The sequence below is a fragment of the Candoia aspera genome, chromosome 15 (assembly GCF_035149785.1).
Source record: "Candoia aspera isolate rCanAsp1 chromosome 15, rCanAsp1.hap2, whole genome shotgun sequence".
NCBI lineage: Eukaryota > Metazoa > Chordata > Lepidosauria > Squamata > Boidae > Candoia > Candoia aspera.
The window spans coordinates 14,576,981-14,597,145 of record NC_086167.1 but is presented as its reverse complement, the minus strand read 5'-3'; the positions used below and the strand labels follow the sequence as shown (position 1 = coordinate 14,597,145).

The following is a 20,165-nucleotide window of genomic DNA, read 5'->3' as shown; positions in this document are numbered from 1 at the left end:
CGACCAAGGGCAAGGTGGACGGATGACATTCTAGTGACGGACTCGTCCCTGGGGGAGCTGGGGGTGCTGACGACCGACAGGAAGCTCTGGCGTGGGCTGGTCCACGAAGTCACGAGGAGTCGGAAGCGACTGAATGAATAAACAACAACAACAACTCTCCCGTGGCTACCTGGCTTCTGCTCGAATACATCCAGCAAACAGGAGCCCATCAACTTTCTGAGGAAGGGTTCTCCTGCTGAATTGTTTTTTTGAAAGATTCAGCCAGGATCTGCCTCCCTCTTTCTTCGGCTGTATCCTGCTTCCTGGGACAACAGGGAAGGTCTTGACTGTCTTCCATGTGACATCCTTTTGGGCCCTCAAAAAGCATTACTGTTCGGCCAATTCTCAAGGGAAGGCAAGGAATGTCATTATTCTTTAAAGCGCCGCAAAATGCTTTGTCAGATGAGATGACCTCATTTTCTCCAGCGTCTGCTTCCTGGGTTCCATGCATGGAATAGGCTAAGCCACGGTTTGCTTAACTGTGATTTTTTTGGGAACCTCGTCTGGTTCATCCTGTATGTGAAACCGCCATGGGCTTTGCTTGCTCGAGACCCATCTGGAATTGGGTACTGGGAAAAGTTACGGATCGCCAACACGTGGCTGCAACCAAATGCATACTCTTAAAGAAGGAAGCCTTTCTGTCTGGCTTATGGGCAAAGGGAGGATGCAGTTTTGAGGTGAAAAATACTGCTTGGGAAAATAGGTTTAATGCAGTGCATCCAGACAGCCTCCAGGGGTCTTCTCCCAGTGAGGGCTGAACCCTGTGCTGCTCCACATGGAACGTCTCTGACCTTGAGGACTGACGTCCTCCAGGATTGCAGACTGGAATGGAGCCACTGACCCACGTTGCCCCCAACGGCCAGCCCTTGGAGGAGTCCAGCGGGGCACCAAAGTTTTACTGCATGCCCCCCCAAGAGGTTTAGCAAGGCCAGGAGAGGCACGCTCCCCCCATCGACGTGCACCAGGGTGGCCAATACACTTTCTGTCCCACCACCAGGTCTGAATCCTGGTGGGCAGGAATCCAGTTGATCTATTTCTGAGATTTGTGATAGCCCCCTCCTCACAGCCTTCTCTACAGTAAAAGAGTAAGGTCCGAGACAAGGCGAGAGTTGTCAAAAAGAGGACTTTACCAAGAGAGGGCACCCATGTGCCTCTTTTAAAATACAGGTCATCCTTGTTTAGTGAGTACAATTGGGACTGGCAACTTGGTTGCTAAGCGAAGCGGTTGCTAAGTGAAACCACAATGGTGCTTACAATCTGACTTCAGCTTTCCTTTGCTTTACAGACCTGCGAGGATTGGTCGCAAAGTTACTTTTTCATCACCATTGTAACTGCGAATGGTTGCTAAACGAGGCAGTTGCTAAACGAGGACTACCTGTAGACAGCATGACACCCTCTTTCCTTATTCTACAATTGTCATTAGGCTTTTTTGTCTTTTTAGTGGGCTCGACCTATTTCCTTATTTTTCCCATTAAAAATGTTTTCCACGCCTGCAACCTTGGAATCAATGAGTTTGCCTCTCATCCCTGATCCTAGGAAGAATTATGGCTCTGATGGATCAATGGGGCTTTTCCCCACTTTCCTCCCAAGAGCTCAAGCTGGGCTCAAAGGGGTCTCCTTCTGCCTTTTGTACCTTCACAACAGCCTTGTAAGGTAGACCATGAGAAAACAAATGGCTGGAAATCACTCACTGAGCTGGAATCTTAGCCTGGCCATCGCTAATAAATCAACGCAATGCCGGCCTTCAAGGCAAGTTGGACTCCAACTCCCATCGTGCAGACCTCAGCCCAGAATGATGGGGTTTGGAGTCCAACAGATCCAGAGAGCGCTGATGCGGGGAATGGTCTGTGGGAGGCTCCGCAGGACTCCCGAACCGTGGCCGGCCGGCTGGGATGATGGGATTTGTAGTCCATCCCATCCGAAGCGCCTGCTTGTGGAAAAGCCTGCCTTATCACCCTCAGAAACCTCCTCCCCATGTCCTCCAGCAGAAGAAAACCCCTTTTGGTCCCCACCCGCCAGAACATTATTCCCCCAAAATGCAGCTGCGGCTGCACTCGGGGCCTCGGCCTCGCTTCCTTTCGCACAGGGCGGGAACTGTCCGCTCTCCCCCTCCGTCGCCTCCCACCACGGACGCGCGGATTGGCCTCGCGGGGCCACCGTCCCACCCTTTCTCCCCTCGCCTCCTCCAATCCGCGCGCGCCTCGCCCTCTGGGCCCGCCCTCCCCTCCCCCGGCCCAACGGCTCTGCGCCCGGACTGTACGTGGCAGCGGGCCCCTCTCCGGCCTATTAGCAACAGCCCCGTGCGCCGGAAGGGGCGTGGCCAGGGGCGGAAGCGCCCCCGTCGCCGCCGATTCCCCTGGCTGGTTGGCAGCGGCCGGGCTCGCGTCGCGTCGCGCCGCGCCGTCCTCCGCTCTCCGTCCCTCACGTGGCCCGCCTCGCTCCCCGCCCGCCGCCGCCATGTCGCCGGTGCGGGCCGTGCTGGCGCTGCTGGCCGCGCTCTGGGCCCCGGCGGCCGGCTACTTCGTCAGCATCGACGCGCACGCCGAGGAGTGCTTCCTCGAGCGGGTCCCGTCCGGCACCAAGATGGGGCTCATCTTCGAGGTGGCCGAGGGCGGCTTCCTCGACATCGACGTGGAGGCGAGTCCCGGCGCGCGGGGAAGGCCCGACCGAGCCGGGCTGCGGGCGTGGGCAGGCCAGGGAGCCTCTGAGCGCGTGCAGAGCGCAGGCCTCCCCGAGCAGGCTGCCCCAGTGCCGGCGCCCCCGCAGCCTGGGAGGTTAGAGGGGCCGGCCTTCGCCTCGCCCCACGTTCACCTACTTGGCAGAGTTGGCAGGGAGGAGGGGAGAAGCGGCCGAAGGCGGTCGTTTTTCTGGCCTGGGGCAGAGCTTTGGGCTGCTAAAAGAGGAGGGGTTGCTCGGGGTGTGAAACCTTTTTCTGCCGTTGGCTTCTGAGGAAGGGGAGCTTGGAATCGGGCAGTGTGTCCATTTAATAAACTATTAATTACTGTTATTAGTTGGACATAGGGGTGAAAAGCAGAAGGCCTGAGAATAATAATAATAATTAATAATAATAATAAGTTAGATGGAGGGATGATTGATTATGTCCCCTCAAGTCGTTTTTGGCTGCTAGCAACACCCTAGGCAGATGATGGGCTACCAAATAGTAATTTATCAGCCTGTGCCTGTCCTCTCTTAGCAGAACTTTTGAATTTAACTATAAAGTGGAAAGGTTGGCATTGTTGGTTTTAAGGAATACAAAACTCTGGAAGGACCGACTGTGGTTAACTTGGGGTGTTTGTGTGTTTAGAAGAGATTGGGAGAATAGCAGTGGCCCTGTATTAGCTTGTTAGACTTTTTTTTAAAAATGTAAATGATTGTTCTTTGGGGCCACCTGGATCAGTGCTTAGTTGAATAAATGAGGCGAAAAACCACCAATGGTTGGGCAGTGATTGGGTTGTAGCGTTTCCTGGGTAAAGTTACACAAAACAGCGACGCGTTGTTGTGAGGGATCATTTTACTGTTCTTTTATTGTAGATAATTGTTTTGTTTGATATCGGGTCTCTTGACTGTAATAAAGTTTTGTTAGTTGTATTCTAATAGTCCTTTGGTTGGCCACTCTGGGAACTGGATGCATGATTAGGTTTTGGTAAGATCCAGTAAAAGCAATATTACGTTTTTATTCCCTGAAATTCATTTCGGAAGATAATCTCTGGGCGGTACTGAATGCCATCTGCTGGATCATATATTTAAATGTGTATGTATTACGGTTTCCTCCTGCCTGTATTCTTTCGTCAGTTCAAGGCAGCGTACATACCTTATGTTTCCACCTGCTGTTTTCCCACAACAACAGCCCTGTGAGGCAGGTTGTTGGCCCAAAGTCCCCTGGACAGTGTTCATCCCTGAAGGAAGGTAGAACTCACGGTCTCCTAGCCCAGCACCTTGGTCACTACTCCATTGGCTCTCTTTGAAATACCTAATTGAAATACATATTGTGTTAGTTGACCATGGCCAAGCTTCATGCTTAAGTTTCAGAAATAAGGTTTATTCCTTTTGAATGCAGATAAAGAGTAATCTCATTCTCCTTCGCCCTGATTTCCAGATCACAGGCCCTGATAACAAGGTTATTTACAAAGGAGATAGAGAATCCAGTGGGAAATATACCTTCGCAGCTCACATGGATGGAACGTATAGGTTTTGCTTCAGCAACAGAATGTCCACCATGACTCCGAAGATAGTGATGTTCACTATTGACATTGGAGAAGCTCCGAAAGGGCAGGATATGGAGACAGAAGGTGAGACCAAATGCACCCACACCCTAACTACAAATTTGCCTGCTTGCCGCCTTTATTTCTCCCAACGTTAACGTGTTTCAGGAGTTCTACGTCTGCTCTCTTTTGGGACTGAAATGTTCAGGGCATAGCGTAATGATTTCTCTTTATATGATGATGGAGTTCAACTCGGAAAACAAATAGGGTGATCTGTGGTTTGAACATTCTGGGTAATTTTGTTGCAGCCTCAAATGTGATGGACCCTGCTTATATTTCATTGTAATTTTTCTGAACGCCACGGACCTAGCCATTAAAACAGCCTTCCCCAAGCTGGTCCCTTCTGGATGTGCCGAACTTTCGTCTCTGCTGAACTCCAGAGAGAATGGATGGCTACATCTGGAGGGGGGGCCAGATTGAGAAACTGTTCTAAACACTGAGCTGGTGGCTAAACTTCTGTGTCACGTGGTCTGTCTTTATCTCCTTATGTGGCCTTCATACCGTTGTTTCTACGGATATGCTTGGCGTTCCCAACCTTTCCCCCCCCCCTTCTTCCTATGTCTTAGCAGCCTGTGATTGACTTTTTTTCTGGATTGTTGGACTGAATAGCCCTTTTTGCTAGTTACATTCTAAGGGCTTTCTTATCTCTTCGATGCAGAGCATGTACTCATTTTCTCTTTCCGTATCGCATATAGAGTATCATCTGAATTTGATTCTCGGAGAACGTGACGGAGCTCCTTCCGTGATGCTCCCACCTTCCCTTTTTGGGGAGCTGTTAATCCATTGGGGTGGCTACTCCTAAGAGTTGGCAACTCCCTTTTACAACTGTTGGAAAGAGGAGCGCCCGCTTTATCACAGGGCCGCACTAAAATTGCCCCCTTTGGGGGATGGTGTCTTTCCTTTTGACCCCCTGCTCACCTCTTTTGCTTTTCCCTAGGTGGTGGAGATACCTGGGATGGTACGTGTTCTTCTTTGAAGAAATTATGTTAATCCTTCTGATTTGCTTCTCATTAACAGCTTTGGGGAGAAGCTCCTTGCTAACCTATTGATGATCGTGCTCAGATGGGGGCAGCCGCTTCAACGCTGTTTACCCAAGGAGCACTTCATGATTTTCACCCCTCCTCCATCTCAAAACTAACAGTTCTGGGGCTGCGTTTCTACGTGACGTTTGGGGGTACCATTTGAGAAATGCCACTCCAGAGCCTTCTTCACGCTGGAACGAGCTGCTTAGTTCAATCCTTGGCTCTGATCTTGACCGTGAGAGAGGCGAAGGGAAGGACGTGCTGCTAGTGTTGGTTTGCTTGCTTTTATAACACCACACCTCTGAAGAACCCCTGGTGGTTTACATCGTAGTACCCAGAAAAGATGAGGCTCCTTTTTCCATCCTCCATTCTGAAACTGTTTTATGTCCATGACTCGGTCTTCACCTTTAGTTTTAAAATATCTTGGTCCCTCTTCCCTGATTCCTCCTCTTCCTGGTCCCCAGATGGTAGTGTTGAAGACCCGGCAGACTTGAGGTGGATTGGTTGCAAGGTCATCAGAATTCTGTACTGAAAGCATTTTTCTTTCTCTGCCCTTTTGTTATCCTTGCGTCCCTGCCTCATCCAGATGCTTGTGCCCTGCATTTCCCGCAAAGGTTTGGATGGGATGGCAAATCAGGCCCCGTTCCAACTCTGTAAATTCTGCCCTTGCTTTGGGGTGTTCCATAACTGGTTCCACAATTTCCCTGATAAGAAAGTGCTGAGCTGAGATCGCAGTTGTAATGTTTTCCGTGGAAGTGACCTTTTGCTGTGAATGTGCACGTGTGAGTGTTGGCATGTTTGAAGTCACTGTAAAAGCAACACTACTAATAATGCACCTGTGCTTCGTTACTTATGCAGCTATCTTGGCCTTGATGCCCTTTGTGTAAGCTTGGCTCCTCCGCGGTTCCTATTTTAATTGCACAACTGGTTTTCTTCCCATGTAGAAACAATTCCTCCTTTCTGTGGTAACAGAACATAGCAAATTAATCCATGCCAGCAGCTCACCTGGACTACAGAGATAAGGGTTGCACACGAGAGGGAGAGACTCTGCAGCGGTGCTTCTGTTTCTTAACAGTTGCTGTCTTTGGGACTGTACCCAGTTTAGGTGGGAGTCAGAGTGAACATCCGGATAACGCGTTTTTGCGCATGGAAACATCAGATTGTTTCATTGTGGCAGCTTGATTTTTGTACTTGTTGCACCAGTGTGAGGTTGTGTAATTCATCTGCAGCTCATCAGAACAAGCTAGAAGAGATGATTAATGAATTAGCAGTGGCCATGACAGCAGTCAAGCATGAACAGGAATACATGGAAGTCCGTGAAAGGATACATCGAGCAAGTAGGTGGCCTTGTTTGACATGTGGTTTTGTTTTCTTGTGATGTTTTTCTGTCCCTTTTGTATTCAACCGTTGGTCTGCTGGCGGTTGGCAACAACGAATTCCACGCAGGCGAGTGAGCAGGCTGGCAGAGGAGGAGCAGAAGGAAAAGGAACTTGATTTGCAAGTGCCGGCACAAGGGGAGTGGTGTTCTGAAAGAGGGGAGGAGACTGGGCTGGTGCAGTGGAAGGTGGACTGACTGATCAGTGTACATTTTGATTAACCTCAGCAACAGACGGACTCAAGCTACTTAAACCTGCAGGTGTACCTAGGTGTACCCATCATTTCCAAGCAGGGTTTGCAAGCTTTCCAGAAATATCTGCTTGGCTGAGTTCCCCCCCCCCCAGAAGATAGTTGGACATGGGAGTGGGGACTCCACCTATGATCTGTGAGGCTTAGATAGGAGGTGTTCCTGAAGTTATGTGGGTCCTAGACGAGGGCTCCTCAACCAAGGTTCTGTGGCACCCGAGGGTTCCACGAGAGGTCACTGGGGATTTCCTTGGGAGATCACAGTTTATTTTAAAAAATTATTTCCAATTCTGGAAACTCCACAATTAAGAGGTAAGTTTCATTCTTTAGTTTAAGAAGACTGCTAATGCATATGGACAGGCCTACCCATGAAACGAATACAATAATTTTGCAACTTCTGGCCTATATTTGAGCCTGAATGTGCAGGGTTTCCCCGAGGCCTGAAAAAATATTTCCAGGGTTCCTCCAGGGTCAGAAGGTTGAGAAAGGCTGTCCCAGACTATTTAGATTTTCCATAGTTTCAATGTGCTAATTTTGTGTTTTCTTCTTGGTTTCTTCATCAGTTAACGACAACACAAATAGCAGAGTGGTCCTCTGGTCGTTCTTCGAAGCCCTTGTACTAGTTGCCATGACACTGGGACAGATCTACTACCTGAAGAGGTTTTTTGAAGTCCGGAGAGTTGTTTAATCAAACTTGGCTCCCAGTTCCCTTTCCAGTGATCCCAGACTCTGTCCACTCTTTACCAAACAACTTCATTGCAAAAATCACGTAGTTTTCTTTATCCCCGCATCCCGAACTATAAAACTTAAGTTTTAATGTCTTCTTAGCTTAATTTTGTTTTTGTTTTGAAATGAGGGGATGCCTGCTGTGAGTTATTTTCTGAAATTGGAAGACTGTCTCTCACAAGCCAAAATGAGTTCAACCAAAATGACAGGAGTTAGTTGGAAAACAGTACCATTGCTTGTCTTAACTCTTGATTCTTTTCTCTCTTTGTTTCTTGATTTTTTTGTAGCAAAATGCAGGGTTTTTTTGCCTAGGGGAAATGGTACAAGGCTTTTTCATAATAGCGTTTAAACCTGTGGAGAAGATTCTCTAACTCGATCAGTGGATTTCCTCTCTACTTTCACATAGGAGAAGAATTTTGGTGTACCCCAGTCCTGGCAGTGCTTCCACAAAAAGCCATTACGCCAAGGAGAAAATGAACAGTGTTTTTCAGACATACCGAAACTAGGGATGGTTCGGTTAGGATACGCTGAGGTGGCTTCTGTAAAATCCCCAGTACCTTTATGGTGGTTCCACTGATTTGTTCATTGAGGTTCTTACTTAAATTAGAGATGGAAGTTCAATCCTGCTCCATATGGTCTTAGCTTGCAACTTTGGGAACTGGCCATTGTCATTGAGGATTTAGCTCAGCATAGTGTCTTCCCCTCCGCCTACAGTTCCAAAGCTGGTCCTTTCTGTAGTACTATGAAAGAACCAGGGCACTGTTTCCTGATGTCAAATGGTTTAAACGTTTGGGCAGGGTGGGGGAGAAGGTTTCTGCAGCGCTCCGCAGCCTGGGCAACTTGGTCATGCCAACCTTGGATTGTGATCACCTTTCCTGTAAGGAAGACTCCTGTGCCTTTTATGTGATGGAGAGAAACGAAACAAAAATGCAACTTTCCTCTGCCGCTGAACCTTCCCCAGAGGCTTGTGCACACCAAATAGCAGCAGCACAGTGGAGTGCACCTTTTCACATTATTACTGCAATTCCATGAACTATCTCTTGAGCTTTTCTTTGTTGCTGTTAAAGGCACAGGAGCCTCTATCAAGAAAGGAGTTGGTGCTCCCGATTAGATCATCTTGAAAGAAATATCTATTTTTCGCTTGTTTTCTCTTCACACGTTGACATAATTTTTTACAGAATTTGTTTTTTTTCCCCCCTTCTTGCTTATCCGGATGATGGAATTAACAATCACCACGTCTGTCTGTTGGGGTGGCTGCTGATCCAAGATTATGTGGTGGCTAATGTATATTGGACTGATGTATATTGGTTATAATTTGGGGGTGGGGGGGTTCTTTTCAAAGGGGGGCATTCTGTCAGTAATGCATACAAGAGTTTTGTACCAAATTTAATTTAATTAAAATTTGTTACAAGTTTTCATGGTTCAAGTAATCTTTTCAGCCGTAGGTGGAGACTTAACAGCCGTTCTTCACCACCGTCTCGGGACAGCTGTTGTATGCCAATCCTAATATGAAGCCAGTGGAGCTCAGAGTAGAAAATGTACATTTAAAAATGTTTGAAATTTGGCCAGATTCAATTAAATAAACACCTTCTTTAAAAAAAAGTCAGTGAGCCTGATGCTTATCTTACATTTTCCATAATAATTGTTATTTGTTTGTATTTATTTTTCATCTTAGGGGAGATTATTTCAAATAGGTGTGCAGTGGGGCAGGGGAGAGGAACCTCTGGAGGATTATATGATGGGGAAATAGATGGCATGAAGCTTTAAAAGGAAGCATTGTAAATTGAAGACGTTTATTTTTATTTATCGTATTTTTATCACCGGCCATCTCCCTCACATGGTGTACCCTGGGCGGTTTATCATTAGAAATAAATGGGGTACAGTGATTTGGCATTTGAACAACAAAGCGCAGTACAAAAAAATGAAAAGCAGAATTAGGTAGAATATGGTACATATAAGTGGGACCTGTTTTATAGTACGGTGCAATCCATATGAAATTGTCAGGTGAGGTAGTGTCCATCCAGCACAGTTAACACTTGTGGGGGGGGATGTTAAACAGGAAAACTGCAAGAAGCACATGAAGGGGGGGATCATAAAAGTAAGTGCGTCGTGCACCTTTCCTGAACTTAGTCCTTCAGGCTGAGTGGACTGCACCCCGCAGAATGCACAGTCCAGCGAACCTGAAGGGCATCAGCTGAGAATGGCCAGTCTCAACCATGCATAATTTTGGGGAAAGGCACATGCAGAAAAAAGGCAAGTCTTGAAGTGATTCAAAGGCCCTTCTTCCTGGAGCAGCTGAGTCTCCTTTTGCGGGAAATCGAGCCGCCGTCTTTCTTCGATGAGGGAAGCGCTGCCCTAAAATTCCCTGGAGCGTTTGATGGTGCAATATTTGGCATTTCTTCGTGGGGCTCAGCCCTGCACCCCAAGTCCCCAGGCAGCTGCTCCCAATCAATCACCCATAGGGCTAACTAGGATGAGCAAAATAGAGCAACTCTGCGAAGGTACACGAAGCCCACGCGCTTGAAAGTCCCGGCGGAGACTGACCGATTGTCGCCCGGATTCCCGCTCCTGGGTTTGGGTCAAAGCATGCGGGGAGCGACGCTGGCGCGGAACCAAGGTCCCGCGGATTTTGTTTCCCGGCCGGAGCCCTGAGGTGACGGACGCGCGCCACGCGGGGACCTCGAAGAGGCCGGACGGGGTTTCCGGCGGAGGCCGCAAGATGGAGCAGGTGACGGAGGGGACGTGGGAGTCGCTGCCCGTCGCGCTCAGCCCGGGCGTCCTGCAGGCCTTGCGGGAGCTGCGCTTCTCTCACATGACGCCCGTGCAGGTAGGGAGCGGGGCGGCTCCTGCTTCAGCCGTTAGCAGCCCCCCACCCCGCTTCCCCGCAGGCTGGACTCCAGCTCCCATCGCGCTCAGCCCCCCGCGGCTGATGGGACTGGATTCCAACCCGCCTGGAGGAGGAGGAGGAGGAGGAGGAGGAGGAGGAGGAGGAAGACTCCCGTTTCCAAAAGGCTACGGGTCCGCAGGCTGTTTGGCTCGAGGGAAAGCTCCCAAAAGGAAACCAGGGGAGCAGTCATTCCTGGGGATGGCTGGCGCCCTAGGGCGCTCCTCGCACACATGGACTGAGTTAGATCATCTTCCACTTGGACTTCATTCTTATTTTTATATTTGTATTTGGTAACTGTATTTATATTTCATGTATTTGCATTTATATTTATATTTTAGGGCTACTGTTTTAACTGATCGCTTCTATAGTAAACCGCCCAGAGTCCCTCTTGTGGGGGCAGATGGGTGGTGGCAAAAATTTGAATGAATGAATGAATAAATAGATAAACCAAGATAAACAATTTCAGTGAAATCCAAAAGAATAAGTCGCCAGGATCTCACGTTCTCAGAGGTCTGCCTTCGAGGAGGAGGTAAAAGATCTGCATGGTGCTTTCCCATGATAGAAGCCTGGATTCCGTCCCTCCTTGTGTGGTTTGGCCGAGCCTTTACTCCCGCCACGCTTGATCCTTCCTTTTAGAGAAGACATGAATTGAACTAGAAATGTGCCTTGCCACGTCTTTCCTCTGATGCTCGTCTTTTAAAGCAAGCACGTCGCTCGTAATCTCTTCTCTGCTTTCTTCAACAGAGTGCAACGATCCCTTTATTTATGACCAATAAAGACGTGGCAGCTGAAGCAGTGAGTGGTTTGTTTGTTTTTCGGAGGGACGTAGCTGTGATTTTCCTCTTTGAGCAGTTCAGGGACCTTCTTTGGATATCTCTCCTCTTCATGCCCTCAGGTAACCGGCAGTGGGAAAACATTAGCGTTTGTCATTCCCATCATAGAAATTCTTCTCCGGCGTGAAGAAAAGCTTAAAAAAACGCAGGTAATATTTTGGTTTGTTTCTTTTTTAAGACCTGGAAGGAAAGTCTGGGAAGCCAGCTTTTCAGACTGTGCAGTCTTGCTACCTAAGAAATATTGAGTATTGTTTTTGGTCTGATTTTTGTGGAAGAGAGAGATGTCTGGCTAATGTAAGTTAGATACGGCTGAAGCTGTATTAAGAGTAGTTCTTTTTTTTCCCCTGCTTGCCATTTTAGATTGGCGCACTTATCATCACTCCCACAAGAGAGCTTGCCATCCAGATAGATGAAGTGATCTCCAGTTTCATTAAATATTACCCCCAGTTTAGGTAAGTCACATTTGATGGTCAGGAAAACAGGATGGCCTAGGTTTGTCACTTGACTAAGATATCTGTTTTGTTCCAGCCAGTGTCTTTTGATTGGTGGGAAGAATCCTATGGAAGATGTAGAACGATTCAAAGAACGAGGGTGAGTTAGTTGCTGGGGTCATGGCTATAAGACTGTTACCACCAGAATCACTGGGTGAGTCAGGCAGTACAGATAGTCCTCATGTAACGACCACAGTATGGACCGGAAAATTGGTTGTTAAGCAGTGTGGTCGTTAAGTGAGTCACATGATGGGACCCGATTTTATGACTATTTTTATGATGGTCAATAAGCGAATCCAGCTTCCCCAATGGACGTTTTTTGCCAGAAACTGGCAAAAGAGGTTGCAGGTTGCAATCACGTGACCGCAGGACGCTGCAACTGGTTGTAAATATGAGCTGGCTGTCAAGTGACGGAATTGCAATCACGTAACCATGGGTGTGGTGTGACAGTTTGCGGCAGTTGTAATTGTGAGTACAGGCCGTAGAGCACTTTCCCCGAGGCTGTTGTAACTTCAGACTGTCGCTAAACAAACGGTTGTTAAGCGAGGACTACTTGTATATAAATTTACTTTATTATTATTGTTGTTGTTATTACTACCCAGACTCAGAATCCTTTGAATGTCGCTCATTAAAATTCATCCTATTCATACATTTCAGAAGACTTTAGGAAACCTAAGGCTGTTTTATAAATGCCTGAACAATTTTGTTGTAGCTGAGAAAAAGAAGTGATGGCATTATTTACAGGAAGGAGTTAATATCTGCTTAAATATGTACCAGTGTTTCTGCATTTTAGTAACTCCTTTCATTAGAGTTTTCTTCTGCTTATTAAAGTCAGTTTTTCTGTCCTGAGGTGCTTGCTGGGTGGGTGGCTGTATAAATTAAATTAGTAAGTTTGAACTGTTGTGTCACCTCCCCAAGCTTGAGTTCTCAAACCTGCCTGCAAACCTTCTTTTTCTGTACCGACCAGCGGAAACATCCTTGTGGCCACCCCCGGGCGTTTGGAGGACATGTTCAGGAGGAAATCAGAGGGGCTGGATTTGGCCAAGTCTGTAAAGTCCCTTGATATTTTGGTCTTGGATGAAGCAGATCGGCTTCTCGACATGGGGTTTGAAGCAAGGTAGCCTATTGTGTTTGTAGATATTAATTAAATTGAAATGATTTTCCTCTCTCAAAGTTGCTTGCTTCAGCTTCTAGGAATTACATTTTGGAATAATTGTTGAACTGTCTCGGGCAGGATTTTTCAGACTGCGTTCCGTGGGAAGCTTAGGGGAGAAAGTTATATGTCACTGGAGCTTTATGTCTTGATCAGGGGTTCCAGGGTTGTTGTTCTTTTTAACTAACGGCTTCTGCAGCCTGAGAAAATTTGAAAACCTTTGGTGTAGGAATCTGGTTGACTGAGGCTGACGGTCTTGTCCAACAGAGTGCTTCTGACACTGTTAACTCTATTTGCCTCCAGTTTGAATGCTATCCTGGACTTTCTGCCCAAGCAGAGACGGACAGGTCTCTTCTCCGCAACTCAGACCCAGGAGGTTGAGAACTTAGTAAGAGCAGGCCTCCGAAACCCTGTCCGTATCTCCGTGAAGGAGAAGGGAATGGCAGCGAGTAACACCCAGAAGACTCCCACTCGGCTCCAGAACTATTACATGGTGAGGTCCATTCTGTTCCCTGCAGTGGCTTTTAAGGGGGAATGGTCCTAGGTCCCTCTGATTCTGCTGGGTGGTGGAAATTATACTGGGTCAAAAGACGTCTGACAGACCAATTTTTGGCATTTGGCTTAGTGATTGCTGTCAGTGTTGATTGGTGTACTTCATGGACTACAGGTCGTTCTTGACTTATGACCATTCGTTTAGCGACTGTTCGAAGTTATGACGGCACTGAAAATGACTTAGGACCGCTCCTCGCACTTATGGCTGCCACAGCATCCTTGCGGTCATGTGATCAAAATTAGGGCACTCGGCACTCAGCATGTATTTACGATGGTTGCAGCATTCTGGGGTCACGTGATCACCATTTGTGACCTTCCCAGCCATCTTCCGACAAGCAAAGTCAATGGGGGAAGCCGGATTTGCCTAACAACCATGTGATTCATTTAACAACTGGGGCAAAAGGTCATAAAATCAGGTGTGACTCACTTAATGACCACCTCACTTAGCAACAAGTTCTGGTCCCAATTGTGGTTGTAAATCGAGGGCTGCCTGTATGGCAGAGATTATCTGTCAGATGTTGCAGAAATGCAGCTTTCAATATGCTTTTTTGCTATCCAGATGGGCTATGGGTATTGTAGTTAGTGGTGTTGGGCAAGGCACATGTTACTCAATCACAGTTTATAAAGTATGTAATCTCTACTGGAAGGAGTGGAGGAGAATGTCAGTATTAAATGCCAAGAAATTGTACACATTGGGGCCTTTTTTTGTTTTGATTGCTGAGGAAAAAAGAATTGACTTACCCTAGTAAAAGATTTTGAGGAGAGGTTCAACAAATGGCTTTGTTCTGTCCTCTCTCTATTTTTTTTTTAATCTGTTCAATTGTGTCTGGTTCTCAGAGACTGCCTGGACAAGTCTCTGCAGTTTTCTTGGCAAGGTTTTTAGAAGTGGATTGCCATTGCCTCCTTCCTAGGGCTGAGAGTGACTGGCCCAAGGTTGCCCAGTTGGCTCTGTGCCTAAGGTGGGACTAGAACTCCCGGTCTCCCGTTTTCTAGCCTGGTGCCTTAACCACGACCCTAAACTGGCTCTCATGAATACCACGTACTAAACACCATGTACTAAACTGTACCCTGTTCCTTTGCGTTTAGATCTGTAAGGCGGACGAGAAATTCAACCAGCTGGTTCACTTCCTTCGTCAGCACAAACCAGAAAAACATCTTGTCTTTTTCAGGTAGTATAAAATGCGTATGAGGATGTAGGCTTACTGTGGACACTTGTGCTGTTCCTCAGGTTGTGGCTTATGGGCTGTGAAAATTTACGAATAGCTATTTTTTAAATCTAGCATTTTGTTTACAATTTTAGTACCTGTGCCTGCGTGGAGTATAATGGGAAGGCTTTGGAGTCTTTGATCAAGAATGTGAAAATCATGTGCATCCACGGGAAGATGAAACACAAGCGGAGTAGGATCTTTACAGAGTTCCGGAAACTTCCAAGGTAGAAAAACATTTTTGCAAGGGCTGAGTCAACCAACGGGAAGAGGAGAGAGAACGTAAAAGAGAGAGAAGGGGAGGGGGCGATATCTGTGCATGGAGACACACTCAGAAACACTTCCCTTTGCATCTTAGTTTAGGTGTAAGATAGCCAGGAGAGTTAGGTCCTGAGAATTCAGAATTCCCTCATTTCAGAAATCCATCGCACGCTGGCTGGGTTCGCATCACCCTAAGTCACGACTTCCCTAACTGTGGCCGGTTGAACAACTCACAATTGGTCATAAGCCACTGTATGCGAATCCCAAGAACCGGCTTGGTAGACCGTATTTCGCCAGGCCCCAGTACATGTAAAGTCCTGCTGTGCTTCCGAAGTTGTCATGTAACTGCTGTAGCTCTGGCCTGCTTTGAACATTTTGCCTTCCTGTTCGATTTCCCAGCGGCATCCTGGTTTGCACTGACGTGATGGCCCGTGGCATAGACATTCCGGAGGTGAACTGGGTTTTGCAGTACGACCCGCCAAGCAATGCGAGGTACCCCCTTCCCCCCCACTTTATAAACAGCATGGAGTAGCGCTCTTGTGCACCCGCGGAAGAATGGCGTGACTATTTTACCACATGGCGGTGACCCATCTCGGTGGAGGAGGAATTCCTGCTTGTTCTGATGGAGCACGTGCCCTTCGAAGGCTTTTCCTTGTGCGATTGCGCATTCTCTCTCCCGCATTTCTTTTCAGCGCCTTCGTGCATCGCTGTGGCCGCACCGCACGCATCGGCCACCAGGGCAGCGCGCTTGTCTTCTTGCTTCCCATGGAAGAAGCCTACATCAGTTTTCTAGCCATTAACCAGAAGGTAAGTGGCCTCTTTTTTCTATTTTGCTGCAAAAATAGTAAAGAAAACATTGGCTTTGGGATAGGGAACCTGAATATTGGAAACTAATCAATTATTGTGGGTGTTATTTGCTATTATTGTTGTTTATTTATGTCTAATAAAATGACTTATTTTTTTTCTGAAGAGGTAAGATGGTCCCTGTTCATAGACTCATAGTCTGATAAAAATATACATAGAAATATAGATAGTCCTCGACTTACGACCATTCATTTAGCAACCGTTTGAAGTTATCACAGCGCAGAAAAAGCGACTTACGACCGGTCCTAGTTCTTATGGCCACTGGAGCATCCCTGCAGTCATGTGATCAAAATTCGGGTGCTTGGCAACTGGCATGTATTTACAAAGGTTGCAGCATCCTGGGGGTCATGTAATCACCATTTGTGACCTTCCCAGCTGGCTTCCGACAAGCAAAATCAGTGGGGAAACACATGATTCGCTTAATGACCACCTGATTCACTTAACGGCTGCTGCAAAAAAAAGTCCTAAAATTTGGTGCGGTCATGTGATGCCTCACTGAACGACCACACTGCTTAACAATGAATTTTATGGTCCTTATTGTGGCCGTAAATCGAGGACTACCTGTAATACAGAAAGAAAAAGGAATGAATGCCAAAGAGGTGAGAAGCCTTTTTTTTTTTTTTAATACAAAAATCATTCATCCAATTTGAGAGTTTGAATTAGCTAAAAAAATGGAAATCCTCCCAGCGGCTTAGCTTCCGACCTTCTTCAATTAGTGCCCCATGCAGGAACTGAAACCGCAGAGGAATGTCACAGACGTCCTACCCAAGCTGAAGTCTTTGAGTTTGGCTGATAGAGCCGTGTACGAAAAAGGGATGAAGGCCTTTGTATCCTACGTGCAAGCCTACGCCAAACACGAGTGCAACCTGATCTTCCGAATAAAAGGTAAACGGCACTTTCGTTGTGCTTATCCCAACCGACTCCCCTGCAGTGCATGTCAACAGGCCTCCATATTACTTAACGATCAGGGATTTGGGGGTGAGCATTGCACTTTCGGGGTGATTCTGCCATTTCCTGCAGAAATTTCCTGGCTTCACATCCTGGTCAGAAGGTAACAGCTAGAGGGAACTTCATTCTACCTTCCTCCTAGAGGCATTTCCACTTCCTTTTCCCAGTGTTGTGCTAAATTTACCCTTGCCGCCATAAACATACATCTTAGGTCAGTGGTGATAATTTTTGTTAATGTGGTTTGGGATTATGCCTGGTAAGAAGAATTGTGGTTTCGTTTCAAATTGGATTCCTAAACTTCCCTGACTGGTGCTGTGCATTTCTTTCTCGTATTTCTGAGGGTTTGTTTTTACATGTCCGCCAGATACGATAAAATGTTCCTTCTGTCTTGTGGGGTTTCCAACATTTGTTACTAAGCAATTCCACTTCTTAAAGGCCTTCGACATCTCTGGGCTTTGTGTTGGTTTCGGCCAGTTCTCTTTTTCATTTGCCTTGTTTCTTAAGATTATAAAATCCCACGTCTTGCTGTTAATTTCTCCTCTTCGTAGTCTGCTGATCCCTAAATAACAGAGGTGGCCAGTACTAGATGAGATCCCTGAACAGTTCCTTGGAGCGCATATCCAAGAACTCTCCTGATCTACTGCCACATTTCAACAACATGGTTTTCTACCGGGTTGCAGTGAGAAGCACAAAAAATAAAATAATAAAGTTAAAAATAAAGGAAAACTTCTAACTGCCCCTCTCCAAAGACCTGGGAAAAATCCCAGCCCAGGCCCAGTTTGCCTTGTCACCCACCGTGGCCTTTTCTCTTTTGCCCTCAAATAGTCTGCAGCTTTCAGAGGCTTCTTTACTATGGTATCTGAAATGGCCCTGAGTCTCTGCTTTGCGGTTGGTTTCTACGGGTGCCAAGATCCATCCGTTTATGCCCATGTTAACAGATCTGGACTTTGCCAGCCTAGCCCGAGGTTTTGCCCTCCTGAAGATGCCAAAGATGCCGGAGCTGAAAGGCAAGTGCCTCTCGGATTTCACCCCCGTTGATATTGACACGGACGCGATTGCGTTCAGGGACAAGAACAGGGAGATGCGGAGGAGGAAGCTCTTGGAGCAAGGGAAGGAAGAGGGCCGGGTGCACAGAGTGGGGAGGAAGTTGCCCAGAAATCAAGCTTGGTCCAAGCAGAAAGCGAAGAAGGAGAAGAAGAAGAAGAAATTGATGGCAAAGCGGAAAAGAGAGGAGGTGAGTTTGGGCAGGGAGTGGGGGCGTTCTCTTCTGTGGCTTTCCTTTTGTGGCGGGAGACCTAAAATGTCTGGGTTACGGAAGCCAGATCAGGAACCTCCATTTTTACTGTCTCTGGGGTGGTTGGTACATCCCATTAAGCCAACAAGGGATTCATTTAGCTTTGGCTGAAGAAGATCATTACTCCAGTCAGTCTGTAAACCATGCTGAGGTCACTCCAGACACCAAACCAACAACAATGTAATCTTTAATCTTTAATGTAATCTTTAACTCCATTGCTTCATCTTGTTGATGGACTGTCAGAACAGGTGGAAAGTGAGGTCCAAAAAATTACTACAGGTAGTCCTCGCTTAATGACCACAATTGGGACTGGAATTTCCTTAAGCGAATCCGACCCAATTTCACCACCTTTTTTGCAGTGGGCGTTAAGCGAATCACTATGGGCATTAAGCAAACCACGTGGTCGTTAAATGAATCGTGCAATCCCCGATTGCTTTTGCTTGCCAGAAGCCAGCTGGGAAGGTCGAAAATGGTGATCACGGGACGCTGTGACGGTCATAAATGCGAACCAGTTCTCAAGTGCCCAAACTGCAATCATGTGACCAGGGGCACGCTGCGACAGTTCTAAGTGTGAGGAACAGTCGCAAGTCTGTTTTTCCAGCACCATCGTAAGTCTGAACTGTCACTAAACAAATGGTTGTTAAGTGAGGACTACCTGTAGAAGCAACAGCAAAAGCTATATGCAGTTGTTTAAGGACAGCAAAACAAACTCACTCCGAGCCTTTCCGTTTTTGAGTCTGCTGTTTTTATACTCTACCTGCAGGGTTCTGACCTCGACAATGAAGATATGGAGGAGCTTCTGAACGATACCCGGCTCTTGAAAAAGTTAAAAAAGGGCAAAATCAGCGAGAAGGAGTTTGAGAAGACGCTTCTGTGCAGCAGGAAAGAAGGGAGCGGCTCGGACTCGGAAGGATAACATATAAACTGAAAACGCCCCCTTTTCTTGTGTTGCTAAAACTGATTCTCTTGCTGAACTTGTTAACCCTGGCTCTGGATTTCTGCATGCAAAATCGGGTTGAGCCAAGCTGCTTTCCCCTTGCCTCCCATTAGGAGGTATTGAAAGCCAGCTCTGCAGAGTCAGAAGACCCGTCCGTCCGATTCAGTATTGTCTGTTTTGAGCAGAAGCAAATGACTCGGAGCGTGTTTAGCCTCTGCTGCTAAAGTTGCGGCCCAAAAGTGGGATGGACTCAAAACAAAAACTTCACGAAATGGGGTGCGGAGTCTTGCTTGGCAACGGTCGTCTTGTTTCAGGAAGCCTGCTGTTCAATTTGTCTCCTTGCCCTTCCGGGACTTCAGCCCCTTTTCCCACACTTCGAGAACAATCTTGACAAACACTGGAGCTTTGGGGACCCACCAGGTGTGATCTGCAGATACTTCGCATGGAGCAGGAAAACGGCTGTGTGCAGGACCCAGATATACCCGTGGTGGAAGGCCCTCTAAGAAGGGGAACGAAGTCGCTTCGTTGCAAGAGACGAGACTGTGTGAGAAAGCTGTTTTTAGCTTGGCTTGCTCCCCTCCCGTTTCATCATGGCCGAGGGCTTGCCTGAGGAGGAGTTGTGATGTGTGGAATGTGTTTCTGCAGTCTGGATCTGGGAAGGCTGGGAAAAAAAATCTCCCAACCTCTTCCACATGGAGTTCAGGCCAAGAAAAGCAGCAACTGTTATGAGGACCAGTGTGTGCCCTCTAGTTAAAGAGCTGTTGAGTCACATTCAGAGAAGGAAAGGGTCCTAGGTCAGCCTTGACATGCCCATCCGCAGGTAACACACCTGGATGGAGATGCAGCTGTAGAACTGCAAGCCACAGTCACAATTGTCCCTACCAGGTTGAGACAGATGGTATTTCCATTCAGGTTCAATAATTATTTACATATTTTTACTTGTATGTAAATTAAATGGATCTAACAAAACACAGATTTCACTTTTGCTGCCCCTTTACTTTTCGGATGATAACATTTGCAAACTGCATTACAGGTAGTCCTCACTCAACCACAATTGAGACCAGAATT

At 47.2% G+C, this 20,165-nt stretch overlaps 2 protein-coding genes across 3 annotated transcripts; both read left to right on the top strand.

Moving 5' to 3' along the window:
- The first annotated feature begins 2,372 nt into the window (after window positions 1-2,372).
- On the top strand, window positions 2,373-8,125 carry TMED2 (transmembrane p24 trafficking protein 2). Of its 2 annotated transcripts, XM_063315668.1 has the most exons (5): window positions 2,373-2,676; window positions 4,136-4,328; window positions 5,239-5,259; window positions 6,553-6,660; window positions 7,510-8,125. In XM_063315668.1, the coding sequence occupies exons 1-5, from the start codon at window positions 2,497-2,499 to the stop codon at window positions 7,632-7,634; spliced, it is 627 nt and encodes a 208-aa protein (XP_063171738.1). In that variant the 5' UTR covers window positions 2,373-2,496; the 3' UTR covers window positions 7,635-8,125. The 2 variants fall into 2 exon arrangements, with proteins under 2 accessions (XP_063171738.1, XP_063171739.1); XM_063315669.1 differs by lacking the exon at window positions 5,239-5,259 and having other exon boundaries at window positions 2,387-2,676.
- A 2,260-nt stretch (window positions 8,126-10,385) lies between these two features.
- DDX55 (DEAD-box helicase 55) lies at window positions 10,386-20,072 on the top strand. Its single transcript, XM_063315657.1, has 14 exons — window positions 10,386-10,499; window positions 11,304-11,354; window positions 11,455-11,541; window positions 11,753-11,844; window positions 11,921-11,983; window positions 12,851-13,000; window positions 13,340-13,529; window positions 14,675-14,757; window positions 14,889-15,020; window positions 15,454-15,546; window positions 15,747-15,861; window positions 16,635-16,803; window positions 17,805-18,100; window positions 18,924-20,072. Exons 1-14 carry the CDS (start codon window positions 10,392-10,394, stop codon window positions 19,074-19,076), a joined length of 1,782 nt encoding a protein of 593 aa, XP_063171727.1. The 5' UTR covers window positions 10,386-10,391; the 3' UTR covers window positions 19,077-20,072.
- The last annotated feature ends 93 nt before the right edge of the window (window positions 20,073-20,165 follow it).